The 18617-nt window shown below is 50.0% G+C and overlaps 1 protein-coding gene across 1 annotated transcript in view; it reads right to left on the bottom strand.

The window, feature by feature from the left end:
- Positions 1-18617, bottom strand: part of CCDC88B (coiled-coil domain containing 88B) — a 47201-nt gene that overhangs the window by 9957 nt on the left and 18627 nt on the right. Inside the window, 7 exon segments of the mRNA XM_038764724.1 lie at positions 998-1184; positions 4071-4214; positions 8341-8597; positions 10349-10489; positions 10726-10824; positions 13537-13657; positions 15802-15929. Of these exon segments, the coding sequence (XP_038620652.1) occupies positions 998-1184; positions 4071-4214; positions 8341-8597; positions 10349-10489; positions 10726-10824; positions 13537-13657; positions 15802-15929 (1077 nt within the window).

Genomic DNA, 18617 nt, shown 5'->3' with positions numbered 1-18617 from the left:
AAACCAAACATACTAACAAAATAAAATAAATAGAATAGATATGAATAAGTAAAATAAATAAATAAATAAATAGAGTAATAAATATGTACTAACATATATACATATATATAGGTGCAGTGGGGAAGGGAAGGAGGTAAGATGGGGGGGATGGAGACGGGGAGGACGGGGAGAGGAAGGAAGGGGCTGAGTGTGGGAAGGCCTCCTGGAGGAGGTGAGCTCTCAGTAGGGCCTTGAAGGGAGGAAGAGAGCTAGCTTGGCGGATGGGCAGAGGGATTGGGGGCATTCCAGGCCCGGGGGATGACGTGGGCCGGGGGTCGATGGCGGGACAGGCGAGAACGAGGTACGGTGAAGAGATCAGCGGTGGAGGAGCGGAGGGTGCGGGCTGGGCTGGAGAAGGAGAGGAGGGAGGTGAGGTAGGAGGCGGCGAGGGGATGGACAGCCTGGAAGCCCAGGGTGAGGAGTTTCTGCCCGATGCGCAGATTGATTGGTAGCCACTGGAGATTTTTGAGGAGGGGAGTGACATGCCCAGAGCACTTCTGGACAAAGACGATCCAGGCAGCGGCGTGAACTATGGATTGAAGTGGGGAGAGACAGGAGGATGGGAGATCAGAGAGAAGGCTGATGCAGTAGTCCAGACGGGATAGGATGAGAGCTTGAACGAGCAGGGTAGTGGTTTGGATGGAGAGGAAAGGGCGGATCTGGGATTAATAATAATAATAATAATAACAATAATAATGGCATTTATTAAGCGCTTACTATGTGCAAAGCACTGGTCTCAGCACTGGGGAGGTTACAAGGTGATTAAGACGGTGAGCCCTACGTGGGATAGGGACTTGGTCCAACCCGATTATCTCATATTAACTCCAGTGCTTAGAACAGAGCCTACCGGTAACATAGTCGGCGCTTAACCAATACCACAATTATGAATGATTATCGTTTCCACGCTGCCCCCCTCCTCCTGCTCCCCCATCTTGTGGCCACGAGTGGCCCAACTGACCTGGCACTGGGTGGTTAGCTTGCAGACGCTGAGGTCCAGCTTCTGGTTGACTTCCCGCAGGGTCTGGGCCTGGGCCTCCAGCTGAGCCCGCTCCAGCTCCAAGCGGGCCACCCGGCTCCGCAGTTCCCCGCGCTCCCCCTGCAACTCGCCCCGCTCCCTCGACGCCTCCGCCAACAGCAGCTGGGCCCTGCGACACAGGGCCCGGGAGCCCGTTGGCCGCTGGGCACAGGGCCGATGGTCCCGTGCAACGGGGGTCAGAGAAGGGACAGGGGCATTCATTCAGTCATTCAGTCATTCATTCATTCAATCGCATTTATTGAGCGCTTACTGTGTGCACAGCACTGCACTAAGCGCTTGGGAACTACCTATCTATTCTATTTATTGACATATCATCATCATCATCATCAATCGTATTTATTGAGTGCTTACCGTGTGCAGAGCACTGTACTAAGCACTTGGGAAGTACAAATTGGCATATCTATTCTATTTGTTTTATTTTGTTAATATGTTTGGTTTTGTTGTCTGTCTCCCCCTTCCAGACTGTGAGCCCGCTGTTGGGTAGGGACCGTCTCTAGATGTTGCCAACTTGGACTTCCCAAGCACTTAGTACAGTGCTCTGCACACAGTAAGCACTCAATAAATACAATTGATTGATATCTATTCTATTTATTTTATTTTGTTAATATGTTTGGTTTTGTTCTCTGTCTCCCCCTTCTCGACTGTGAGCCCGCTGTTGGGTAGGACCGTTTCTAGATGTTGCCAACTTGGACTTCCCAAGCGCTTAGTACAGTGCTCTGCACACAGTAAGCGCTCAATAAATACAATTGCTTGATTGATATCTATTCTATTTATTTTATTCTGTTAATATGTTTTGTTTTGTTCTTTGTCTCCCCCTTCTAGACTGTGAGCCCACTGTTGGGTAGGGACCACCTCTAGATGTTGCCAACTTGGACTTCCCAAGCGCTTAGTACAGTGCTCTGCACACAATAAGTGCTCAATAAATACGATTGATTGATTGATATCTATTCTACTTATTTTATTTTGTTAATATGTTTTGCTTTGTTCTCTGTCTCCCCCTTCTAGGCTGTGAGCCCACTGTTGGGTAGGGACCGTCTCTATATGTTGCCAACTTGGACTTCCCAAGCGCTTAGTCCAGTGCTCTGCACACGGTAAGTGCTCAATAAATACGATTGATTGATTGATTGACGGCAACATATGGAGATGGTCCCTACCCAACAACGGGCTCACAGTCTAGAAGGGGGAGACAGATGGCGAAACAAAACACGTAGACTTCATTCATTCATTCATTCAATCGTATTTATTGAGTGCTTACTGTGTGCAGAGCACTGGACTAAGAGCTTGGGAAGTACAAGACGGCAACATCTAGAGACGGTCCCTACCCAACAACGGGCTCACAGTCTAGAAGGCGGAGACAGACAACAAGACAAAACACGTAGACAGGTGTCAAAATCATCAGAACAAACAGAATTACAGCTATATGCACAGTTTGTATTCATTCAATAGTATTTATGAGCACTTACTGTGTGCAGAGCACTGTATTAATCTCCCAAGCACTTAGTACAGTGCTCGGCATGCAGTAAATGCTCAACAAGCATGAATGACCAACTGACTGACTAACGGGGAATATTCATCCAATTCATTCATTCATTCAATTGTATTTATTAAGCGCTTACTGTGTGCAGAGCACTGTACTAAGCGCTTAAGAAGTACAAGTTGGCAACATATAAAATAAAAAGAATAATAATGGCATTTATTAAGCGCTTACTATGTGCAAAGCACTGTTCTAAGCGCTGGGGAGGTTACAGGGTGACCAGGTTGTCCCCCGTGGGGCTCACAGTCTTAATCCCCATTTTCCAGATGAGGTAACTGAGGCCTAGAGAAGTGAAGTGACTTGCCCAAAGTCACACAGCTGACAAGTGGCGGAGCCGGGATTTGAACCCACGACCTCTGACTCCGAAGCCCAGGCTCTTTTCCACTGAGCCATGCTGCTTCTCTAGACATCTAGAGACGTTCCCTCCCCAACAGCGGGCTCACAGTCTAGAAGGGGGAGACAGATGACAAAACAAAACGTATTAACAGAATAAAATAAATAGAATAAATATGTACAATAGAATAAATAAATAGAGTCATTCATTCATTCATTCAATCGCATTTATTGAGCGCTTACTGTGTGCAGAGCACTGTACTAAGTGCTTGGGAAGTACAAGTTGGCAACACATAGAGACGGTCCCTACCCAACAGCGGGCTCACAGTCTAGAAGGGGGAGATAGACTACAAAACAAAACGTATTAACAGAATAAAATAACTAGAATAAATATGTACAAATAGAATAAATAAATAGAGTAATTCATTCATTCAATCAATTGTATTTATTGAGCACTGTGTGCAGAGCACTGTACTAACCGCTTGGGAAGTACAAGTTGGCAACATATAGAGACGCTCCCTACCCAACAGCGGACTCACAGTCTAAAAGGGGGAGACAGAGAACAAAACCAAACATACTAACAAAATAAAATAAATAGAATAGATATGTACAAGTAGAATAAATAAATAGAGTAATTCATTCATTCACTCAATCGTATTTATTGAGCGCTGTGTGCAGAGCACTGGACTAAGCGCTTGGGAAGTCCAAGTTGGCAACATCTAGAGATGGTCCCTACCCAACAGCGGGCTCACAGTCTAGAAGGGGGAGACGGAGAACAAAACATATTAACAGAATAAAATAAATAGAATAAATATGTACAAGTAGAATAAATAGAGTCATTCATTCATTCATTCATTCAATCGTATTTATTGAGTGCTGCGTACAGAGCACTGTACTAAGCACTTGGGAAGTCCAAGTTGGCAACACATAGAGACGGTCCCTACCCAACAGTGGGCTCACAATCTGGAAGGGGGAGACGGACAACGAAACAAAACATATGAACAAAATAGAATCAATCAATCAGTCGTATTTATTGAGCGCTTACTGTGTGCAGAGCACTGGACTAAGCGCTTGGGAAGTACGAACATGTACAAATAAAATCAATAAATGGAGAAGTAAATAGAGTACCTGTCATGCTCGCCCTGCAGGCGCTGCAGGGCCTCTTCCAGCCCTCGCTGCCGCTGCCCATCCTGAGCCAGTCGCTCCCGCTCTGCCCGCAGAGAGGCCTCCTGGGCGTCCACTTGTGTCCTCTGAACCTGTAGCTGCTCATACCTGGGGAGCGGGACGGTGGGGGGAAACTGTCAGGGACGTGGGCCCTGCCCGCCCCCTCCCCAAGAGGGACGGACGGCCGCAGAGAGACGGGGGGGTCCGCTCAACCCCGGGAGAGAGAAGGCCGGCAAGGATGAGTGTGGTGGTGGTGGTGGTGGTGGTGGTGGAATTGGAGTCTTCATCATCATCATCATTATAATAATAATAATGATGGCATTTGTTAAGCGCTCACTATGTGCATAGCACTGTTCTAAGCGCTGGGGCGGGGGGATACAAGGTGATCAGGTTGTCCCACGGGGGGCTCACAGTCACCATCCCCATTTTACAGATGAAGGAACTGAGGCTCCGAGAAGTTAAGTGACTTGCCCAAGGTCACAGAGCAGACTTGTGGTGGAGCCGGGATTCGAACCCATCGACATCATCAGTCGTATCTATTGAGCGCTTCACTGTGCGCAGAGCACCGGGCTAAGCGCTTGGGAAGTACAAGTTGGCAACATCTAGAGACGGTCCCTACCCAACAGTGGGCTCACAGTCTAGAAGGGGGAGACGGAGAACAAAACCAAACATACAAAATAAAATAAATAGAATGGATATGTACAAGTCAAATAAATAAATAGAGTAATAAATCTGTACAAACATATATCCATATATACAGGTGTTGTGGGGAAGGGAAGGAGGTAAGATGGGGGGAAGGGAGAGGGGGGCGAGGGGGAGAGGAAGGAGGGGGCTCAGTCTGGGAAGGCCTCCTGGAGGAGGTGAGCTCTCAGTAGGGCTTTGAAGGGAGGAAGAGCGCTAGCTTGGCGGATGGGCAGAGGGAGGGCATTCCAGGCCCGGAATCCCCATTTTCCAGATGAGGTAACTGAGGCCCGGAGAAGTGAAGAGGCTTGCCCGACGTCACCCAGCAGACAAGTGTCTCCCCCTTCTAGATCTGCGAGTCCACTGTCGGGTAGGGACCGTCTCTATATGTTGCCAACTTGGACTTCCCAAGCGCTTACCCCAGTGCTCTGCACACAGTAAGCGCTCAATAAATACGATTGAATGGATGAATGAATTTTTTTAGTGGTGTTTGTTAAGCGCTTACTGTGTGCGGAGCACTGTTCTAAGCGCTGGGGAGGATACAAGGTGATCAGGTTGTCCCACGGGGGGCTCACAGTCTTCAACCCCATTTTACAGATGAGGGAACTGAGGCTCGGGGAAGTTAAGTGGCTTGCCCAAGGTCACACAGCTGACAAGTGGCGGAGCTGGGATTCGAACCCATGGTCTCTGACTCCCAAGCCCACACTCTTTCCACTGAGCCACGCTGCTTCCCCATAATAATGATGGCATTAATTAAGCACTTACTATGTGCAAAGCACTGTTCCAAGCGCTGAGGAGGTTACAAGGTGATCAGTTTGTCCCACGGGGGGGCTCACAGTCTTCATCCCCATTTTACGGATGAGGGAACTGAGGCACAGAGAAGTTAGTCAACTTGCCCAAAGTCACACAGCTGACATTTGGTGGAGCGGGGATTTGAACCCATGACCTCTGACTCCAAAGCCCGGGCTCTTTTCCACTGAGCCACGCATGAATGAATTGGAGTTGGTGATGACGTGAGCCCGCTGTTGGATAGGGACCGTCTCTATATGTCGCCAACTTGTACTTCCCAAGCGCTTAGTACAGTGCTCTGCACACAGTAAGCGCTCAATAAATACGATTGAATGAATGAACAAATGAATTGGAGGTGGTGATGACGTGAGCCCGCTGTTGGGTAGGGACCGTCTCTATATGTCGCCAACTTGTACTTAGTACAGTGCTCTGCACACAGTAAGCGCTCAATAAATACAATCGAATGACTGATGGGGGTGTGGAGTTGGTGAGCCACGCTATGTGTATATTTATAATTCTATAATTCCATTTATTTTGATGGTATTGACACCTGTCTACTTGCTTTGTTTTGCTGCCTGTCTCCCCCTTCTAGACTATGAGCCTGTTTTGGGGCAGGGACTGTCTCTATGTGTTGCTGAATTTTAATAATAATAATAATAATGATGGTGGTGACATTTGTTAAGCGCTTACTATGTGCAAAGCACTGTTCTAAGCGCTGGGGGATGTAAGGTGATCAGGTTGTCCCACGTGGGGCTCACAGTCTTAATCCCCATTTTACAGATGAGGGAACTGAGGCCCAGAGAAGTGAAGTGACTTGCCCAAAGTCACACAGCTGACAAGTGGCAGAGGTGGAATTTGAACCCATGACCTCTGACTCCAAAGCCCGGGCTCTTTCCACTAAGCCACGAATTGTACTTTCCAAGTGCTCTGCACACAGTAAGCGCTCAGTAAATATGATTGAATGAATGAATGAATGAATAATAATAATAATTGTGGTATTGGTGAGGCGCTTAATATGTGCATATAATAATAGTAATATAGTATATAGTATAGTAGTATAGTATATAGTAATATATACTGAGCACTGTGGCAGATATGAGCTAAACGGGCCAGACTCCCCATCCCGCATAGAGCTCACGGTCTCAATCCCCATTTTGTGAGGTAACTGAGGCCCAGAGAAGTGTAGTGACTTGCCCAAGGACTTGCTTGTAGGTATTTACTATTCTATTTATTTTATTTGGTTAATATGTTTCATTTTGTTGCCTGTCTCCCCCTTCTAGACTGTGAGCCCGCTGTTGGGTAGGGACCGTCTCTAGATGTTGCCGACTTGTACTTCCCAAGCGCTTAGTACAGCGCCCTGCACACAGTAAGCGCTCAATAAATACTATTGATTGATTTACTATTCTATTCATTTTATTTTGTTAATATGTTCTGTTTTGTTGTCCGTCTCCCCCCTTCTAGACTGTGAGCCCGCTGTTGGGTAGGGACCGTCTCTAGATGTTGCCGACTTGTACTTCCCAAGCGCTTAGTACAGTGCTCTGCACACAGTAAGCGCTCAATAAATACGATTGAATGAAAATTGGCCGAGCCAGGGTTTGGACCCATGACCTCTGACTCCAAAGCCCGGGCTCTTTCCACTGAGCCACGCTGCAAATGGCAGGGGGGCGAATGGCACATCAGATTCATTCATTCATTCAATCGTATCTATTGAGCGCTTACTGTGTGCAGAGCGCTCAATGAGTGAATGAATGAATGAATGAAAGGTCACTCAGCAGGCAAGCGGCGGAGCCGGGATTAGAACTCAGGTCCTTCCGACTCCCAGGCTCTACTTACTAGGCCATGCTGGTTCTCTGGTGATGGTGGGGGAGGTGGGACCCTCAAAGGACACCCAGTGAGCACTAGCCCCCGGGGCTCAGCGGCCCGGACAAACCACAGGCTGGAGGTGGTGTAGACGGTTGCAGCGGATCGTTCGTCACACATATGCTGGGCGTCGGGGTGCGTGCGGCTGACCCTGCCCTGGAGGGGCCGGGCGGGGGAGGTCCCTTCGGTGGCTGGGGGAGCCAGGTCATCATCATCATCATCAATTGTATTTATTGAGCGCTTACAATGTGCAGAGCACTGTACTAAGCGCTTGGGAAGTACAAATTGGCAACACATAGAGACAGTCCCTACCCAACAGTGGGCTCACAGTCTAAAATGGGGAGACAGAGAACAAAACCAAACATATCAACAAAATAAAATAAATAGGATAGATATGTACAAGTAAAATAAATAAATAGAGTAATAAATATGTACAACCATATATACATACATACAGGTGCTGTGGGGAAGGGAAGGAGGTAAGATGGGGGGATGGAGAGGGGGATGAGGGGGAGAGGAAGGAAGGGGCTCAGTCTGGGAAGGTCTCCTGGAGCAGGTGAGCTCTCAGCAGGGCCTTGAAGGGAGGAAGAGAGCTAGCTTGGCGGAGGGGCAGAGGGAGGCCGTTCCAGGCCCGGGGGAGGACGTGGGCCGGGGGTCGATGGCGGGACAGGCGAGAGCGAAGTACGGGGAGGAGATCAGCGGTGGAGGAGCGGAGGGTGCGGGCTGGGCTGGAGAAGGACAGAAGGGAGGTGAGGTAGGAGGGGGCGAGGGGATGAACGGCCTTGAAGCCCAGGGTGAGGAGTTTCTGCCAGGTCCAGGCTGGACCCCCCCACCCCCCCCAATCAATCAATCAATCAATCGTATTTATTGAGCGCTTACGCCCACCCCCCCGCGGCACTCCCACCTGCCCTGCAGTTCCTTGTGCTCCAGCTCCAGCAGCCTGATGTCGGCCTTGAGCTCCCGATGGCGGCCCAGCAGTGCTTCCAGCTCGGCCTCCTGCCGCCGCTGCAGCCGGCCCAGGGCCTCGTGGTCCCGGAGCAGGGCCCGCTGCTGCCCCTGGGCTTCCTCCCGCGCCCGCCGAGACCCCCGGACCTCTTCTTCCAGGGCCTCCACCCGTTCCCGCAGCTCCCGGCCCTGCGCCTCCAGAACCGCCTTCTCCGCCTGCCGGGACGACACCGGGGGAAGGAAGGAGCGGGATGTGCAGCGGGATACCACCGTGTCCAACAAAACCCCCTCACCACTGGCTTTCAAGCAGTCCATCACCTTGCCCCCTCCTACCTCAGCTTGCACATTTCACTCCTCTGGCGCTCATCTTCTCACTGGGCCCGTCTCGCCACCAACCCCCGGCCCACGTCCTACCTCTAGCCTGGAACGCCCTCAATCAATCGATCAATCGTATTTATTGAGCGCTTACTGTGTGCAGAGCACTGGACTAAGCGCTTGGGAAGTACAAGTTGGCAACATATAGAGACAGTCCCTACCCAACAGTGGGCTCACAGTCTACTATTACTCCATTTATTTATTTATTTATTTTACTTGTCCATATCTATTCTATTTATTTTATTTTGTTAGTATGTTTGGTTTTGTTCTCTGTCTCCCCCTTTTAGACTGTGAGCCCACCGTTGGGTAGGGACTGTCTCTAGATGTTGCCAACTCGTACTTCCCAAGCGCTTAGTACAGTGCTCTGCACACAGTAAGTGCTCAATAAATACAATTGATTGACTGATTGATTAAAAGGGGGAGACAGAGAACAAAACCTTCTCAAATTTCACAGACAATGACTCTCCCTCCCTTCAAAGTCTCTCTGAAAGCATATCCTCCTCCTAACGGCCTTCCCGGACTAAGCCCATTTTTCCTCATCTCCCGCTCCTTTCTGCGTCACCCTGACTAGCATTTATGGACAATAATAATGATAATTTTGGTACTTCTTAAGTGCTTACTATGTGCCAAGCACCGTTCTAAGCGCTGGGGGAGATACAAGGTAATCAGCTCGTCCCACATGGGGATCACAGTCTTCATCCCCATTTTCCAGATGAGGGAACTGAGGCCCAGAGAAGTGAAGTGACTTGCCCAAAGTCACACAGCTGACAAGTGGTGGGGCCGGGATTAGAACCCACGACCTGACTCCGAAGCCCGCGCTCTTTCCACTGAGCCACGCTGCTTCTCTAATTTATTTTGTTCAATCAATGTCTGTCTCTCCCCCGCTCGTTGAGGGCAGGGAATGTATCTGTTTATTGTTGTATTCTACTCTCCCAAGCGCTTAGTACAGTGCCCTGCACACCATAAGCACTCAATAAATACGACTGAATGAATGAGTGATGGGCGGGGAGAAGGAAGAGCGTCAGTGGGGAAGAGCCAGGGTGAACCACGGCCCCAAAAGGAGGGGTCCTGGTCATCCCCAGGACAGAGTGGGGGAGGACGTGATCTCACTAGGGACAACAGGGGGGAAGGGGTGATCTCCCCAGGGACACGGGCGGGGTGAGCGTAGCTCAGTGGAAAGAGCCCGGGCTTTGGAGTCAGAGGTCATGGGTTCGAATCCCGGCTCTGCCAATTGTCAGCTGGGTGACTTGGGGCAAGTCACTTCACTTCTCTGGGCCTCAGCTGCCTCATCTGGAAAATGGGGATGAAGACTGTGAGCCCCCCGTGGGACAACCTCATCACCTTGTAACCTCCCCAGCGCTTAGAGCAGTGCTTTGCACATAGTAAGCGCTTAATAAATGCCATTATTATTATTATTATTTTTTTTATTATTATTATCTCCCCGGGACAGAGGGTGGTGGGAATGATCACCCCAGGAACAGAAGAGGGAGAGGGCAATCTCCCAGGAGCAGAAGAGGGTGGTGGGGGGAGACCTCCCCAGGGTAGAGGGGGAGAAGGCGGTCTCCCCGGGGCAAAGAGGGAGGGTCGCCCACCTGCAACTGGCTGGTGTTCGCCTGGGTCCGTTGCTGCTGCTGCTGCGTGTCCAGCGCCTGGGCCTGCAGGGTGGCCACCTGCCCCTCCAGCTGCCGCAGCTGTGCCAGCAAAGCTGCCTTCTCGGCCGCCAGTGCCGCATTCTGCCCAAGAAGGGGGCACGGAGGGCACGGGGGTCATCTGAGATCATTGGCCCAAACCAATGACCTCCACCCCGGGGACCTGCCTGCTTTCCTCCAGGCCCACCCCAGGGGGTTGACCCTTCTTCCACCCCAGGGGGCTGCCCCTCTCCTGCTCCTGGAAGTGGTGCCCCCTCCCCTAGTCCCACCTTAGGGGGCTGCTCCTCCCCTGCCCCCTCTCCCACCAAGCAGGCACTCACATTGCGCTCCACCTCAATGAGTCGGCCACTCGGGGACTCTTGGGCATCCCCACCTCCACGGGACAGGGCGAGCGTCAGGCCCTGCGGCCCCTGCTGCAGCTGGACGGGGGAGAACCATCTCAGAGCATTATGGGGGAAGGCAGAAAATGGGGCGCCTCATGGCTGGGGGTAGCCAAGGGAAGGGGACCACTTGTATCCATCGCCTAATTCTCCGCCACTCCCTCGCTTTAGTGTCTGTCTCCTTGACTACATTGTAAGTTCCTTCCTTTTATCCCGTGTCTTAAGTGCTTATTACGAACCAGGCGGTGCCCTAAGCTCTGGGGTAGATACAAGATAATCGGGTTGGATACAGTTCCTGTCCCACATGGGGCTCACACTCTTAATCCCCATTTTGACCCGTGAGGTTACTGAGGTACACAGAAGTGAAGTGATTCGCCCAAGGTCACACAGAAGAAAAGTGGTGGAACCGGGATTAGAACCAAGGACCTTCTGACTCCCAAACCCGAGATCTTTCCACTGGGCCTCGCTGGGATCGGGTCTACAAAATCTACTGTATTGGACTTTTCCAAGCACATAGTATTCATTCATTCATTCAGTCGTATTTATTGAGCACTTACTGTGTGCAGAGCACTGGACTAAGCGCTTGGGAAGTACAGGTCACTTTTCAAGGATGAAGGTTACCCAAACATTCATGGGCATTAGGGTCCAAATCGGGGATGGGAAAATGGAGGCCCGAGAGGTCATCACGGCATTGGAGTCAGACGTCATGGGTTCAAATCCCAGTTGTCAGCAGTATGACTTTGGGCAAGTCACTTAACTTCTCTGTGCCTCAGTTACCTCATCTGTAAAATGGGGCTTAAGCCTGTGAGCCCCCCCGTGGGATATTCTGATTACCTTGTAACCACCCCAGCGCTTAGAACAGTGCTTTGCACATAGTAAGCGCTTAATAAATGCCATTATAAAAAAAAAGTCAGGAACGTATAGAGACGGTCCCTACCTAACAACAGGGGAGACGGACGACAAAACAAAACGTGTAGATGGGTGTCAAAGTCGTCAGAACAAATAGAATTATACCTATATGCACATCATTAACAAAATAAATAGAATAGTAAATATGTACAAGTAAAATAGAGTAATAAGTCTGCACAAAGATATACAAGTGCTGTGGGGAGGGGAAGGAGGTAGGGCGGGAGGGGGATGAGGAGGAGGAGAGGAAAAAGGGGGCTGAGTGTGGGAAGGCCTCCTGGAGGAGGTGAGCTCTCAGCAGGGCTTTGAAGGGAGGAAGAGAGCTAGTTTGGCGGATGTGTGGAGGGAGGGAATTCCGGGCCAGGGGGAGGACGTGGGCCGGGGGTCGACGGCGGGACGGGTGAGAATGAGGCCCAGTGAGGAGGCATAGTACAGTGCTCTGCACACAGTAATCACTCAACAAATACCATTAATTGATTAATAGATTGATTGGGAGCAAGAGAGACGGGGGACAAGCAGAGTAAGGGACCCAAGAGGCTAAAGGGAAGAGGGGGGCTCTAGATCCAAAACAAAACTGAAAAGAAATTGGAGGACCCTCCTTCCGCCCAGGTCTCCTGGGTGCATTTAGTGGTATTTGCAAAGAACATGATGGGGAGAGGAAGGAGAATAGTAAATATGTACAAGTATAGCAAGATCCTGGAGGGCAGAGATGGTGTCTTCTAACTCCCAAGCACTTAGTAGAGTGCTCTGCGCCGAGTACTTCCCAAGAGCTCGGTGCGGTGCTCTGCACACGGTAAGCGCTCGATAAATACGATTGAATGAATGAATTTTGAGGGCTCAAAGTGGGCCAGGATGGGGCGTGGGTGGGGGGAACTGAGGCTGATGGCCAAGAGAGCAAGAGCAAGAAAGCAGAGGGAGCAAGGAGAGTAGAGGAAGATCAGAGGAAAGATCGAGGAGAGGGGAACATAGGGAAAAAAGCTTTCCATCCATTAGAATATAAACTCCTTAAGACTGTCTTTTAGACAGTCTTTAAAGTCTTTTAGACTGTGAGCCCACTTTTGGGTAGGTACTGTCTCTATATGTTGCCAACTTGTTATTATTATTATTATTATTAATGGCATTTATTAAGCGCTTACTATGTGCAGTGCACTGTTCTAAGCGCTTGGGAGGTTACAAGGTGATCAGATTGTCCCACGGGGGGCTCACAGTCTTAATCCCCATTTTACAGATGATGTAACTGAGGCCCAGAGAAGTTAAGTGATTTGCCCAAAGTCACACAGCTGACACTTGGTGGAGCCGGGATTTGAACCCATGTCCTCTGACTCCAAAGCCTGTGCTCTTTCTACTGAGCCACGCTGCTTCTCTTGTACATCTACAAGGTGTGCACATCTTACACACCTAGATACTTGGGCATTCACTCACCTACATATCCGCTTTTCCTTCTGCCTCATATCTCTAGTCAGTTAGTCAGTCAGCGGTATTTATTGAGAGCTTACTGTGTACACAGCAATGTCCTAAGTGCTTGGGAGACTTAGACTGTGAGCCCACTGATGGGCAGGGACTGTCTCTATATGTTGCCAACTTGTACTTCCCAAGCGCTTAGTACAGTGCTCTGCACACAGTAAGCGCTCAATAAATACGATTGATTGATTGATTGATTAAGAGTGGGGATCATGTCTATAAACTGTATTGTCAACTTGTACTTCCCAAGCCCATAGTCCAGTGCTCTGCACACAGTAAGCGCTCAATAAATATGATTGAATGAATGAGTGAGTGAGTAGGTGCCCCACAAATGCTGCTGATGGGGCTGTTGATTGGGTTGTGGGGGGGTTGAGGATTACTCACCAGGAGCAGCTCCCTCTCCAGCTCCTGGGCCCTAGAACTCAGTGTAGCCAGGGCCTGGTCCTTGGTGGCCAGCACAGCCCCCAGCTCCCCTTTCAGCCGCTGCTCCAAGGCCTCGCAAGCTCTGACCGGCGGGAGAGAGGGAGTGGGGGGGTCTGTCACACAGCCCTCCGTCACACACCCAGCCCTCGTGTCCTGTGGAATGGTCCCAGCGGGGTCTTCCGGCCCACCTCCGGTGCCCCCAGTCCGGTCACCCCTCTGGCCCCCTTCCACTCCACCTTGTGGGGTCAGTCCCTTCTTCCCTCCACTGTCCACTGGGTCTCCCTGGCCTCTCTTTCCGGACTCGCCTGTCCATTAGGTCTCTGGCCTCTCTTTCCGGACCCACCTGTCCATTAGGTCTCTGGCCTCTCGTCCGGACGCGTCTGTCCACTACGTCTCCCTCGCCTCTCTCCCAGTCATGTCTGGGTCTTTGGCCTCTCGCCCGGTCGGACGTGTCTGTCCACTACGTCTCCCTCGCCTCTCTCCCAGTCATGTCTGGGTCTTTGGCCTCTCGCCCGGACATGTCTCCAAAAACTCCTCACCCTGGGCTTCAGGGCTGTCCATCCCCTGGCCCCCTCCTCCCTCCCCTCCCTTCTGTCCTTCTCCAGCCCATCCCTCACCCTCCGCTCCTCTGCCGCCGCTCACCTCCTCCCCGGGCCTTGTTCTCACCCGTCCCACCGTCGATCCCCGGCCCACATCCTTCCCCCGGCCCGGAACGCCCTCCCTCCACACATCAGCAAAGAACAGTGCTTTGCACATAGTAAGCGCTTAATAAATGCCATCATTATTATTATTATTATTACCTCTGGCCCGGAACACCCTCCCTCCACACATCAGCAAAGAACAGTGCTTTGCACATAGTAAGCGCTTAATAAATGCCATCATTATTATTATTATTATTACCTCTGGCCCGGAATGCCCTCCCTCCACACATCAGCAAAGAACAGTGCTTTGCACATAGTAAGCGCTTAATAAATGCCATCATTATTATTATTATTACTTCTGGCCTGGAATGCCCTCCCTCCACACATCCACCAAACTAGCACACTTCCCCCCTACGGAAAGCTCACCTCCTCCAGGAGGCCTTCCCAGACTAAGCACTTAGAACAGTGCTTTGCACATAGTAAGCACTTAATACAGGAGGGCTTCCCAGGCTGAGCACTTAGAACAGTGCTTTGCACATAGTAAGCACTTAATACAGGAGGGTTTCCCAGACTAAGCGCTTAGAACAGTGCTTTGCACATAGTAAGCGCTTAATAAATGCCATTATTATAATTATAAGCACCCCTTTTCCTCTGCTCCCTCTATTCTACCCCCCTCTCCATCCCACAGCACTCGTATGTATATATGTACATATTTATAATTCTATTTATTTTATTAATGATGTGTCTATATATATATATATATAATTCTATTTATTTATACTGATGCTACTGATGCCTGTTTACTTGTCTGGATGTCTGTCTCCCCCCTTCTAGACTGTGAGCCCACTGTGGGCAGGGATTGTCTCTAATTTGTTGCTGAATTGTACTTTCCAAGCGCTTAGCACAGCGTTCTGCACACAGTAAGCGCTCAATAAATACGACTGAATGAATGTCTGTTCACTGCATCTCCCTGGTCCTCTCTCCCAGACACGTCCGCCCGCTGGGTCTCCCGGGACATCCGCTCACTGGGTCTCTCGGGGATGTCCACCGTTGGGTAGGGCCCGTCTCTATACGTTGCTAACTTGTACTTCCCAAGCGCTTAGTCCAGTGCTCTGCACACAGTAAGCGCTCAATAAATATGATTGAATGAATGAATGAATACATACCTATTCTATTTGATTTTGTTAATATGTTTGGTTTTGTTGTCTGTCTCCCCCTTCTAGACTGTGAGCCCACTGTTGGGTAGGGACCGTCTCTAGATGTTGCCAACTTGGACTTCCCAAGCGCTTAGTTCAGTGCTCTGCAAACAGTAAGCGCTCAATAAATACGATTGATTGATTGATTGATTGATTGAACGTCCGTCCACTGGATCTCCCTGGCCTCTCTCTCCGAAACATCGGTCGCCTGGGTCTCCCTGCGTCTCTCCAAGGGGCATCTTTCGGTTGGGTCTCCCTGGCAGACCACCCTGCTCCTCCTCCTTCTCTTCCTCCTCCTCCTCCTCCTTCTCTTCCTCTTTCTCTTCCTCCTCCTCCTCCTCCTCCTCCACCTCTTCCTCTTCTTCCCAGTGGTCCCCCGTGGCTGTCACCTGTGGTGGCGATCCTCCTGTTCCCGGAGCCTCTGTTCCTGGCCCTGGTTGTCCCGCTGCAGAGTCCCCTGAAGCTCCTCCAGTCGGGCCTGCAGCTCCTGCCCCTGGGCCAGAGCTCCCTGCAGCTCCTGGGGTAAGAATAAGAATCATTAATAATAATTGATATAGTATTTGTTAAGCAATCAATCAATCAATCGTATTTATTGAGCGCTTGCTGTGTGCAGAGCACTGTACTAAGCACTTGGGAAGTACAGGTTGGCAGCATATAGAGACGGTCCCTACCCAACAGTGGGCTCACAGTCTAAAAAGCACTTACTATGTGCCAAGCACTGTTTTAAGCGCTGAGTTAGAGAAGCAGCGGGGCTTAGTGGAAAAAGCAGAGTCTTGGGAGGTCGTGGGTTCTAATTCCAGCTCCTCCATTTGTCTGCTGTGTGACCTCGGGCAAGCCACATAACCTCTCTGTGCCTCAGGTAACAATAATAATAATAATAATGGCATTTATTAAATGCTTACTATGTGCAAAGCACCGTTCTAAGCACTGGGGAGGTTACAAGGTGATCAGGTTGCCCCACAGGGGGCTCACAGTCTTAATCCCCATTTTACAGATGAGGTAACTGAGGCACAGAGAAGTTAAGTGACTTGCCCACAGTCACACAGCTGACAAGTGGTGGAGCCGGGATTTGAACCCATGACCTCTGACTCCCAAGCCCGGGCTCTTTCCATTGAGCCACGCTGGGTACCTCGCCTGTAAAATGAGGAGGAAGATTGTGAGCCCCATGTGGGACAACCTGATTACCTTGTAACCTCTTGTACTTTCCAAGCGCTTAGTACAGTGCTCTGCACACAGTAAGCGCTCAATAAATACGATTGAATGAATGAATGAATGAATGAATTACCGTGTAGCGTGGCTCAGTGGAAAGAGCCCGGGCTTTGGAGTCAGAGGTCATGGGTTCAAACCCCGGCCCCACCACTTGTCAGCTGTGTGACTTTGGGCAAGTCACCCGACTTCTCTGGGCCTCAGTTCCCTCATCTGTAAAATGGGGATTAAGACTGTGAGCCCCTCGTGGGACAACCTGATCTCCTTGTAATCTCCCCAGTGCTTAGAACAGTGCTTTGCACATAGTAAGCACTTAATAAATGCCATCATTATTATTATTATTATCTACCCCAGTGCTTAGAACAGTGCTTGGCACATAGTAGCGCTTAACAAATACCATGATTATTATTATTATTATTATTACTGGGTAGTCAGGTGGTCCCACGTGGGGCTTACAGTTTTAATCCCCATTTTACAGATGAGGTAACTGAGGCACAGCGAATAATAATAATAATAATGATGGTATTTGTTAAGTGCTTACTAGGTGCCAAGCACTGTTCTAAGCACTGGGGAGACCACCCTAGCATGGAGAAGCAGCATGGCTCAGTGGAAAGAGCTTGGGCTTTGGAGTCAGAGGTCATGGGTTCAAATCCCTGCTCCGCCAATTGTCAGCTGTGTGACTTTGGGCAAGTCACTTCACTTCTCTGGGCCTCAGTGACCTCACCTGTAAAATGGGGGTTAAGACTGTGAGCCCCCCATGGGACAACCTGATCACCTTGCAACCTCCCCAGCGCTTAGAACAGTGCTTTGCACATAGTAAGCGCTTAATAAATGCCATCATTATTACAGTGCCTGGCATATAGTAAGTAGTGCTTCACAAATACCACAGTTATTATTCTTATTATTCTTACTACTATAATTCTGTTTTACTCTCCCAAGCACTTAGTACAGTGCTCTGCACATAGTAAGAGCTCAATAAATACTACTGATTGATTGATTCATTGATTGGGTCAGGGCCAGCAAGGGGGGCAAGGGTGGAACCCTCCCCTGCCCTGTCATCCAACAGGCAAGTTTGTTGTCAACTTGTACTTCCCAAGCGCTTAGTACAGTGCTCTGCACACAGTAAGCGCTCAATAAATACGATTGATTGATTGATTGATTGATTGATCCCCATCCCCCTCCAATTAGGCTGGGCATGGCAGGGAGGGAGCAGGGGCAGGGAGGAAGATGGGTGCTGGAGGAAAGGGAATCTTAGATCTGGGTAGCCAGGAAAGAGGAAAAGGGGAAAATCTGAATCTTGGAAGCAATCCCTCTTCCCTCCTAGGGAATTATCCCATTCACAGCCTCGAGAATCAAACCGCTCACTTGCATCACTGAGAGCGCAACGGGCCGGCCTTCCTCCCCAGCCAATATCGCCAACCCCTGAGATCAATTTGTAATTCATTCATTCATTCGTATTTATTGAGCGCTTACTGTGTGCAGAGCACTGTACTGAGCGCTTGGGAAGTACAAACTGGCAACATCTAGAGACGGTCCCTACCCAACAGCGGGCTCACAGTCTAGAAGGGGGAGACAGAGAACAAAACAAAACATATTAACAAAATAAAATAAATAGAATAAATATGTACGGATAAAATAACCGTCCTGTGGTCTCTGGTACCCAAAGTTGTGAGGCGCAGCCTCAGATCCTCTTACAAATACAGTTCCGTGTCCGAAATCTGTTTAAGGAGACCTCGGAGGTGCCCTTAGGGACAGGGCTGGTTTTGGGGGTTTCAGTGGGTAACCACTGGGCGAGGGGACGGGGACGAGGGGCATCATCATCATCAATCGTATTTATTGAGCGCTTACTATGTGCAGAGCACTGTACTAAGCGCTTGGGAAGTACAAATTGGCAACATCTAGAGACAGTCCCTACCCAACAGTGGGCTCACAGTCTAAAAGGGGGAGACGGAGAAGCGGAGAAAATTAGCCGGGGATGACTGACAGCCTCTGTCAACAT

Source organism: Tachyglossus aculeatus, chromosome 22, assembly GCF_015852505.1.
Source record: "Tachyglossus aculeatus isolate mTacAcu1 chromosome 22, mTacAcu1.pri, whole genome shotgun sequence".
Taxonomy (NCBI): Eukaryota; Metazoa; Chordata; class Mammalia; order Monotremata; family Tachyglossidae; genus Tachyglossus; species Tachyglossus aculeatus.
The sequence above is the reverse complement of the archived record's forward strand: the minus strand, read 5'-3'. Positions and strand labels throughout refer to the sequence as shown.